The 11,085-nt window shown below is 39.6% G+C and overlaps 1 protein-coding gene across 1 annotated transcript; it reads left to right on the top strand.

Annotated features, from left to right (window-relative positions):
- The first annotated feature begins 6,723 nt into the window (after positions 1-6,723).
- On the top strand, positions 6,724-10,378 carry Ghsr (growth hormone secretagogue receptor). Its single transcript, XM_026395003.2, has 2 exons — positions 6,724-7,519; positions 10,074-10,378. Exons 1-2 carry the CDS (start codon positions 6,724-6,726, stop codon positions 10,376-10,378), a joined length of 1,101 nt encoding a protein of 366 aa, XP_026250788.1.
- Positions 10,379-11,085: the final 707 nt, after the last annotated feature.

Genomic DNA, 11,085 nt, shown 5'->3' with positions numbered 1-11,085 from the left:
TATATATAGATTGGGTTTACTATTATCTACATCAGCTTAAAATGTGAATGTTGAAAATAGATCTAATCTAAAATTACATTATGTTTGCATTGGATGATGAAGGGAGAGGAAGTTTTGTGTCAGGGGGTGCCCATATATGGGTGATATAAGGTTTGAAAGTGTACAAGAACTATAAACTCTTCTTTCTAACAGTATGTCAGTAGAATAATGCACAAACCACTGTCCTCATGCTTTAATAAACCTTGTAGAATTATTTGAAACTAAAACATATATATGGGTGTGTATATATGAATGTATTCTTGTTGATTAGATTTAAAATAACCAGGTTAAAAATAATAATGCTTAACATCAGACATAAGACCAGTTATGCATATCTATGAAAATACAGGAAGTCACACTGGAATATCTACAGGAAAAATCAGGAAGAGAAAGGTGTCAGGGATTTCTTAACATGCTGAGTTTTTAAGAACTATACGTTACTTCTCTAATTAGAAAATCATAAAGAATTTTAAATAAGTTCCTAAACCAAGTAATTATTTGATTATTCAGTATAATCACTCAGGATAATATCTCATTTCCTAATTTTAAAACTTTTTTAAAGTACTTGAATGCTAAGATTAAAATTTTTCTAGCAATATAACTTTTTTATTCCTCTATTGATGTAGTTGATATTAAATCTGAATTCTTATAGCTTGCTAGTATGGAAAAAGTGATGTATACTTCTTTTTGAAATATGTGCATGATATTATTTAAATGAGGCTACAAGATGTGGTAGAAAAAATACAAGCAATGAAGCCAAATATACTAGTACATTATGTATGAAGCCTGAAGGAAACATTAAAGTAAATGATAGTAAAGTAAAATCATTAAAGGTACAACACAGCACTTATATTTCCTATGAGCCTTTTTATGTGTCCTATGTTTACATATGTGATTTTAAAAATCAAATGCTAATTTAATCAAATTGGTGAATATGTTGTTTTAAGTGCTATATCTGCAAAGACATTAGTGCAGTCACCAGGTCTTAGGGGTCATGTAGAGAAGAAAAAAATACCTTTGTTTTCAAAGTACTTGCAGTCTGCCTGAAGAAACATGGCAAAGACTGTACTTGTTTTGCAAGTTTAGAACCCTGGGAATGATTGTGTATCTTCTGTCCTTTATAAAAGTTCCTTTCCTAATCTCTCTTGAAGATGGAGTAGGTCAATGTAATATATGTGAGGGTTTTGAGTTGGACTTAAGAAAATCTTTCTCTCCTCACTATCTTCTTGCATAGAATTCGTTTGGATGATGAGCCCCAGCATCAATCTTGAGCCACACAGCAACCTTGCTCTTGGAATTCTTTCACAGAGGATGGGGGATCAGACAGGCAAAGTGAACATGAGTTCCTCATATCAACCCTGGATATCCCAGAGTCTGATTTCTTTTAGATGAAAAATAAATCTATAAACTTCTATCTTACTTTAGTCTCCACTTTAGATTTACTGATGTATATATTCAATTCTAGTCCTAATTAATACAGGAAATAAGATCAACAAGTAAATACTTTAAGAGTAAAATAAAAATACAATTACAGTTTAATAGAAGAAATGACTCATGAATGGTACAAATCAAGCCTGCAGAGTATAACTGTTGAGTCTGGGCTCTGAAAATACATATAGAAATTTGAAATAAGATGAAATAAATACCTTGAATGATTAGTAAAAAGTAAATTTTTAAATAAATAATAACTGGTTGGAAAAAAATTAAATTGGATCCATACATCATTTCATGTACCAAGATCAATTGCAAATGGATTCAGAATATAAATGTTAAAAGAACCTCAAAATAATAGAGCAAAACAGAGATAAATGTCTTTATTACTTGGAATGGGAAAAGCTTTTATAAATATGATTCAAAATCCAGAAGCAATATCAAGAAAGAATGTCATTTTGATGACACATAAATTTAAATCTTTTGCATGTCAAAAAAGGGGGAAAATCTCATAAACAAAATTGAAAAGAAAAACCCCAAGGCAAAATTGAAAAGACAAATGAGTAGCATATTAAAATATTTTCAATTTATATTATCCCAAAAGGATATCTTCACAACACAAAATGTTCTCCAAAAATCAACCTTCAAAAGCAGAAAAATGAGCAAAAGTAATAGCCCAGCAGTTCATGTTTAAAAAGGCAAATGGCCCTTAAGTATGTACGATGTTTAATCTCAATATAAAGTGCAATGAGCAACGATCAAATCAAATAACACTTCCATCTCCTTGAACATTAATCATTTCTATTGGGAATTTTTCCCCTTTTCTTATTAATTTGGAAATATATCTTAGAATGTTGCAATCAATCATTATCCGACTATGTTATAGAAAACCAGAACCAATTCCTCATGTGTTTGGTTCCTTTATCTGATCTCCCAACCCAGACCTTCCCAGTTCTAGTGACCACTATTCCACTCTGTTCTTCTATGAGAATAACAATTTCCCCCAAATGAGTGAAAATGTGTGATATTTGTCCTTCTATTTTGGCTAATTTCACTTAAGAATCGTCTTGCTGTGGTACACTTGTCGCCCATTTGTATGTTTTCTTTGGACAAATGTCTCTTTAGATTTATAGCCCATATCAGACTGAATTATCTGTGGGGGGTGGTGTGAAGTTTTTGAAGTTCCTCATGTACTCTGGATATTAATTCCTTGACTAGTTGGCAAATATTTTCTCCCCTTTTGTGACTGTCTCTTCATTCTGTTGTCTCCTTTGCTGCTCAGAACCTTCTTAGTTTGAGTTATTCCATGTGTCTGTCCTTATCTTGCTGCCTGTGCATTTGATATTCTATTCAAGGAAGCTTTGCCTATATGGATGATGTCGTGTAGTATTTCCTCTGTGTTTTCTTGTAGTCATTTAATAGTTTCAGTTCTTACATTTAGGTCTTTGACCTAATTTGAGTTGATTTTTGTGTATGGGGAAAGTTGGGACCTAGTTTATTCTTCTATATAACTATCTATTTTCGCCGGCACCATTTATTGAAGAGACTGTCCTTTCTTCAATAGATGTATGTTCTTGACACCTTTGTCAAACATTAGTTTAAAATCCGGGTTTATTACTATGTTCCATTGGTCTATTTGTAGGTAGGTATTCATGCTAGTACCATGTTGATTTGGTCAAGTATATCTTGAAGTCAGGCATTGTGATACCTCCAACTTGGTTTTGTTTTTTGCTCAGGATTGCTTTGGTTATTCTGGGTCTCTTGTGGTTCCACATGAATTCTAGGATTATTTTTTCTAATTCTGTGAAGAGTGTTATTGGTATTTATTTACCTTTTTGATTAGTATATTATGATTACACATAATAGTGGAATTCATTGTTACTTGTTTATACATGCACACATATAACAATATAATTTGGTAATTTTTATTCCCTGGCATCTCCCCTTTTCTCTTCTCCTCCCCTAATCCCCTTCCTCCATTCTCCTGGTTTTTCTTCTTTTATAATTAGATTCCCCCAACTTTTTTTCCTTTTTCATTTCTAACTTCCATATATGAGAGAAAACACAAGATCCTTAACTTTTTGAGTTTGGCTTATTTTGCTTCACTTACTGTTCTCAGTTTCCATCCATTTTCCTATAAATGACATAATTTTATTCTTGTTTATGGCTATATAAAACTCCCTTGTATATACATACCACCCTTTCTTTATTCATTGGTCCATTGACAGATGCCAAGGCTGGTTCCAACGTTTGGCTATTGTTTACTGTGCTGCTATAAACATGGGTATGCATATATCACTGTAGCACGCTGACCTCAATTCCTCAGGATAAATACTGAAGAGTGGTATAGATGGGTCATATGGTGGTTCCATGCTAGACTTGTGAGGAGCCTCCATATTGATTTCCATAGTGCTTGTACTAATTTACCATCCCAACAACAGTGTGAATGTGTTCTTTCCCCTCATCCTTTCTAGCATTTGCTATTATTGAAATTTTTGATGACTGCTGTTCTAATTGGGGTGAAACGATTTGATTTGCATTTGCCTAATTGCTAAAGATATTGAAAACTTTTTCATATGTTTGTTGGCTATTTGTATTTCTTCCTTAGAACATTTTCTCCATTTTACCCCATCTTATATAATACTGACTATTTGGGGATTTATTTAAATAAACTATTCTTCATTTTGAGTTTGTCTGATGTTCTGATGTTTTGCTTAGACTGTTTTTGATTTATCTATTGTATTATCATCTATGACATCACCACCATAATCTTTTTCTTTAAAGAAAAAAAAACATATATCCTATCTCTGTCTACAGAAAGCACCATATTGCTGCAGGGGCCAAAATAATGTGTTTCTTCAAAAGTACCTACAAAACGGAACTAAAGCTACTTGTAAAACTACATTCTCTCCCTGGACTATAAGTGTATAGATGCAGCATTATCTGGAATTTTTTGATTTTGTGATTCTCTATGCTTAGCACATAATTAAAGACAGTTTTATATATTTTACAATAAAATTTTGTGTTATAAATAAACATCAGTTTCAATAGTGCCTTTGCTTCTTCTTGATCATACAATACAGATTCATCCACATTTTAGAAAATGGTTGAGTTCATCTGCATCATGAACAATATTTTATTATAGTAGTTTTTTGAATTTTTTTTCATCTTTCTCTTCCCACTTATCAGCCATAGCTTTAGCACTGACTAGAAGTATGTCCTACAGTCTTTTCCTGATTCTCATTCTTTAACAATAACTTTATAATATTTTCATTTGTCAAGTTCTCTCTGTGTCCCCACACATAAACCTGATAATGTAGAGCTGGGAGTAGTGAGGCAAATTATTAACTAAAAAAAAATCCTGTAAGTAACTGAAGGTTTGACTTGGTTGTAACATTTTTAAAATACTAGTTAGAAATAAAGTTTTTTAAAAGTCAATTTTGTCCAAAGTGTGTAACACAGCAGTGCAAACAAGCTACTACATGTAGTCTATTCACCAGTATATGGTATGAATCAAATTTCTCTCTTGCAGTTCCTCATAGTGTGGGATCTTTCATGCACATGTGCACAATCCAGTGTTAGTTTTCAAGCGTCAACGACTTGAAATAATAAAGATCTTGCAAACCATCTGTCAAAGGCATATGTAAGCACACTCCAGTACCTGAAAATTCTCATATGCATGTAATGGATTTTTATTAAAATCAGGGCCCGATGAACACTGATGGGTTTGGTTAAGGCAGTGGCTTAATACTCAAGTGTGCCTGGGAGAGGAGACTCCCCCCACCCCCAACCACACTCCTTGGAGCCGGAGAGAGGCTTTAAAGAAAGTGCGGGCGGCCGGGCACTATCTCCCCGGGGGTGCTGCGGAGAAAGGCACTGACCGCTGACCGCGGTGCTGAACACTTTCCCCGGGCTGAAGGCAGGAACAGGCCTGTCTGGCTCCAGTTCTGGGACCCCCTGCAGTCTCACACCCTCAGGTGTCCATTCCCAGATCTATGCAAAGATGCACAGGGTGTGTATAGGGGAGTCACCTCTGGAGTCGGGGAGACTTCCGACTCATTCCCACTGAGTACAGCTTCTGCTTCTCAATAGCAACCACAATAACAGAAACGCAATTCGTATTTATTTATTGAGTGTCTAATGTGTCCTTGAAATCCCCTCCCAGTGGTTTTTACAATATTTTCGCAATTAAACAAACAAAACCTAAGCTCAGTAGGTTAAAGACCTGTCCCAAGGGAACACAGCTACTAAATGGCTGATATCTGCCCATGCTCGACCTGTACTAGTCTCACAGTCTCTTCTCTTCCTCTAACTACCTATTAGTTACATCTTTCTCTCCTTAGTTTACATCAGGCAAAGCTAATCTCTTATACTGCATGCCCCCTACCGACGCCAAGTTGGAGGCGTGTACAAAGACTGGGATCCAGGACAGGATTATTCATTCATCTGGATCCTACCCTCTTCAGAAGTCCAAACCTAATGGGTGCTCCAACTCAGGTCTTCCAAATCCTGAACAAGGAGCCAGTCACATCTCTGAACTTTTTTCCACCTCGTGAACAAGATGGTGAAGCTCTTCCCAGGTGCGCTCCTATCTCCTCCAGTTCGAATACAATCACGAGGTCCTTCTTTTTGCTTCCTACCCCTTTCTCAAATGAGGGGGACACGCTTGCTTTTTCTCCCCACCAAGTTCTCAACCAACTCTACTCTTGTTGAGCAAGAACTCAGGTCCCAGCTACTGAAAGGCATGATCCCCTCCTCCATCGCCACGTCCCCACCCCCACCCCCACTCCTGGAATGACCTGTCCTTGCCTGCCATGCTAGTGCCCGAGGCTCAGGAGAGAGCCACTCAAGCTCCAGCTTTGCACAGCCCCGACTCTGCGGAGCTCCCGCGCTTGGAAGTGCCAGAAGCAGCTAGAGCGAGACAGTGAATGCCAAACGAGCTGCTCCGGTAATAGGTATGTGTACGATCTTTGGTCGGAGGCTAGGTTGGGAGAAAGGGACTTTGGGGAAGAGGGTGGAGGAAAGGGGAGGTGCTAGAGAGAGCAGCAGGTCACACTCTCCCTCTCTCCTCTCCTTTCCCTATCTCACCTTTCCACTGGACTTCTGCTTTTTCCGCCCCGGCCTTTCCTCTCCAAGCATCTTCCCTACGCACCCGCGGCTGCTGCTTCTTCTCACTCTCCCGCGCCTAAGGGGCCAACTTGATCCAGACTCCCAGCACAGTTGCGTCCCGGTGCCATAAGCTGAGCCTGCAGCATGTGGAACGCGACGCCAAGCCGGGAACCGGAGCCCAACCTCACGCTGGCGGACCTGGACTGGGATGCTCTCCCCACTAACGACTCCCTGGTCGACGAGCTACTGCCGCTCTTCCCCGCGCCGCTGCTGGCGGGCGTCACAGCTACCTGTGTGGCGCTCTTCGTGGTGGGCATCGCGGGCAACCTGCTCACCATGCTGGTGGTGTCGCGCTTTCGGGAACTGCGCACTACTACCAACCTCTACCTGTCCAGCATGGCCTTCTCCGACCTGCTCATCTTCCTCTGCATGCCCCTCGACCTCGTCCGCCTCTGGCAATACCGGCCCTGGAACTTTGGCGACCTGCTCTGCAAACTCTTCCAGTTCGTCAGCGAGAGCTGCACCTATGCCACGGTGCTCACCATCACAGCGCTGAGCGTCGAGCGCTACTTCGCTATCTGCTTCCCTCTGCGCGCCAAGGTGGTGATCACCAAGGGCCGGGTAAAGCTGGTCATCTTGGTCATCTGGGCCGTGGCCTTCTGCAGCGCCGGACCCATCTTTGTATTAGTCGGGGTGGAGCACGAGAATGGCACCGACCCTAGGGATACCAACGAGTGCCGCGCCACCGAGTTCGCGGTGCGCTCCGGACTGCTCACAGTCATGGTGTGGGTATCCAGCGTCTTCTTCTTTCTGCCTGTCTTTTGCCTAACTGTCCTCTACAGTCTCATCGGAAGGAAGCTGTGGCGGAGGAGACGCGGAGATGCAGCGGTGGGTGCCTCGCTCAGAGATAAGAACCACAAGCAAACTGTGAAAATGCTGGGTGAGTGTCAGCGCACCCTCGGGCTTCCTCTCCCGGGCTCTGTCCTCTCCCTGAGTGCCTTCCCACTTCTCTCTGACTTCCAGTTTCTATTTATTTCTCTCCGAGTCTCTCCCATTCCTCTGGGTCTGTTTCTCTGTGTGTCCCACCCTTTCCTAACTCCCCCTCCCCATTCCCCTCCTTCCAACCTTTCCCCCCTTCTCCTCCTGCCCCTGACCCTCTAGGTAATTGTAGTCTTGACATCTCTTTTAGTCTCTCTCTCTCTTTGTCCTTTCTTCTTGTATCTTCTTTCTCTTCTTAATGGGAAAAATGACCCACCTTTGTCATTCCCTAAAATCTATTTTATCTCAGCCCAGAAACGCGTTTCAAAACTGAGATATTTCACAAAAGGTGAGGTTAAGCTTCCTGCTTCAAATAGAATTTGTGTCATTCTACTAGACATTATTATTACTGTGTGTATATAGGTGACTGCATGACCAATATGATTCTGCAACCTGTACACTCAGAAAAATCAGAAATTATATTCCATCTGATTCAAATGTATGATATGTCAAGGTCATTGTACTGTCATGTGTAACTATTAAAACAAATAAAAACAAATAAAATTTGTGAATATCAAAGTTACATCAAGGAAAGCAAGCATTAAAGCTAGAAAGTATTCATTCAGTAGCAAATTTAACCAAAACCATGATCCCTTTGGATGATTCTGTTAGAGATGATTCATTCTTTTCTTTCAATTTTGTGATTTGTTTTCTGCCCTGCATTTTCATGGGAAAATCACATCAACTCTGTTAATCCTGCTGCTATTTATATGGCTTTGTAAGGAAGTCAGTGACAATCAGTGCTTAGGTCTCCTTATGTTTGTTATCACAATTATCTGTCTTTCTAGGTGGCATAAACTAGGGTAAGGTAGAATAAACTAGAGTAAGCAGAGCTCCAACAGCAGAAAGGGAGACCATGGAAGCTGACAGGACTTACTACCCTTAAATGGCCCTCCAGGAACATCTGGATGCAATGTCACAACTAGTGTGCTGAATGTTTATTGCATGAATTCAACCTCTTTAAAGATGTGTGTTTGGTACAGGTGAAGTAGCAAATGGAAACGTGTCCATATCCAAGCAAAATATTAATTCTGCTTGCTTTCTCAAAATCAGCATCTGATATTATGTTAGTTGGCGTTTTAATTAACATTTCATACCCATTGGCATATTTAATGCTTCAAAGAAGTTATTCCGGGATGGTTTCATATTTGCAATTTTATAAATCCAAGATCCTGCATATTAAAGTTATGAGAGTTTATTTAAGGAATGTCAGATTTTATTTCTAGACCAGTGATTCTCCCTATGTGAATCATGGATTGTAAACCTGCTTATGTCCTCCAGGGGACTCCAAGCTCTCCACCTGTGACATTCTCGTTTCTGCTATGGTAGTTCAGTTGTAGTTCAGTTGTTACTATGTAACTTAGTTTTGAGAATAAGTTTAGTAATTTTCTGCAGTTTTTTTTAAGCCATTAGTTGCCTCCTTGGTGTCTCAACATCAATATTAATTTTCTTCTTACTTGACAATTGAAGGGGATCACTAAAGAAGTGCAAGGATTAAAACATTACTTTTTCCTTTGCTTTCTGAATTTTAAAAACTTACTCTAAAAGTTTAGAAGTCTTGGAAAAAAATCTTAAATGAGCAAAATGAAGTTTTGGATGGATGATAATGTTGGTTAGTTTAAAGTCTTTTTATACCTTACTTAGGTCTATTGTAGGTGACATAGACATCTCAGTGGTTTTTAATCTTGTTTCCAAAGGCAGAAGGATTCCAAGTTTGAGGTGAGCCTGGGCAATTTAGCAAGACCCTGTAAAAAGGGCTGGAGATGTGGTAAAGCACTCCTGGGTTTTCAATCCCCAGTACTGCAAGAAAGAAAAAGGAAGATGGTCAATGCGATGGCCCATTCCCCCCTCAGTCCCAGCCACTTAGGAGGCTGAGGTGGGAAAATCACTTGAACTCAGGGATTCAAGGCCAAGACCAGCATTGGCAAGATTGTAAATCCTCATCTAGGGAGAGGGGTGGAGAGGAGAAGAGAGGGAAGGAGAGAGGAAAAGAGGTAAGTACTCTGCTCTCCTTCCTACAGATTTTAATACTGCAAGTCCATATTATATCCAAGGAATCTATATTTTTGAAGCACCCAGGAAACTCTGATTCACAGATACGGTTGAGTACCTTACCTGATATATGTTTGCGTCCTATCTAACACATTTAAAATGATGGATTACTGTGAAAAATTGGCTTCAGCTGAGTCAATATGTCAACTCAATCACCAAATCAAATAGCTCAACTAGAAGTGACTGGGAAGTTCAGTAGGTATCTACTGTTGGTTCAGCCAGTCAGTCTTTGTTAAAATGGAAGAGGGGAAAAAAGAGCACAGCGTTCCTCCATGTCAAGAGCAGTACAGAGTGTTTCTCAGTGTCCACCTTATACATACTCAAAACCAACGAAGTTTTAAAAATAGAATGTCATTTGCAGTAACATTTCTGGAAGTGACCATCTCTCTCCCATTTCCTTTCAGCTGTAGTGGTGTTTGCTTTCATCCTCTGCTGGCTGCCCTTCCACGTGGGGAGGTATTTATTTTCCAAATCCTTTGAGCCGGGCTCCCTGGATATTGCTCAGATCAGCCAGTACTGCAACCTCGTGTCCTTCGTCCTCTTCTACCTCAGCGCCGCCATCAACCCCATTCTGTACAACATCATGTCCAAGAAGTACCGGGTAGCAGTGTTGAAACTTCTGGGATTTAGTTCCTTCTCCCAGAGAAAGCTCTCCACTCTGAAGGATGAAAGTTCCCGGGCCTGGACAAAATCTAGTATTAATACATGACAGACACATTGCTGAGCAGTCATCGCTTATTATTCTACACTGGAAGCCATCGCACAGCGGAACTTGGGAGGAAAGCTGGAGGTCGGTTTGGGAATTAGTGACACTTGGATCTGGAAACCGTTAGGGGAAAGAAAAGAGAATTTGTAGGGCATGAGCAGTTTGGTTTGATTGTACACTCATCAGTGTTCTCACACGCTATTCCTGCATCTCTCCCCTCCCTCTATGATTTGCTTTCTGCAGCTGGTGCTTTGCAATTCAGATAAAGGAAGAGGTGCCGAGTGGGCCATTAGGGCACTCCACATTAAATCAGATTCGCTTTCTCACGAAGGTCATAATTATTTGACTAAATAGAATGACATTAAAATTTTAAAACATGACTTTAAAAAACTAGCAATTTTCCTAAAGCTTTAGAGCAGTGCTGTCCAAGAGAAAAGTAATACAGGTCACCTAAGTAATCATTATACAATGATTCATGAGAAATTTACATTCTATTTGTCACAGTAAGTCTTTGAAGTCCAGCACGTTTTCACACTTACCACTCACCTCGATCGGGCTATTGAAGTTTTCATCAGTAACAGTGGATGCATTTAGATTTCATCAAATGTAATAGATGAAAAAGTAGATTCAACAGCTTAAATTCTCTAAATACTCTTCAAAATTTTCCCATAGCTAAAAAAAAAACAAGTTTTTTTTAAAGGTGAGTTAAA

The sequence above is a fragment of the Urocitellus parryii genome, chromosome 2 (assembly GCF_045843805.1).
Source record: "Urocitellus parryii isolate mUroPar1 chromosome 2, mUroPar1.hap1, whole genome shotgun sequence".
NCBI lineage: Eukaryota > Metazoa > Chordata > Mammalia > Rodentia > Sciuridae > Urocitellus > Urocitellus parryii.
The sequence above is the reverse complement of the archived record's forward strand: the minus strand, read 5'-3'. Positions and strand labels throughout refer to the sequence as shown.

Excerpts from the sequence above, each read along its gene's own strand:
- Ghsr (XM_026395003.2), top strand. The coding sequence starts at position 6,724 with ATGTGGAACGCGACGCCAAGCCGGGAACCGGAGCCCAACCTCACGCTG. Across the intron at positions 7,520-10,073 it reads GCAAACTGTGAAAATGCTGG|CTGTAGTGGTGTTTGCTTTC; the intron begins GTGAGTGTCAGC and ends ATTTCCTTTCAG.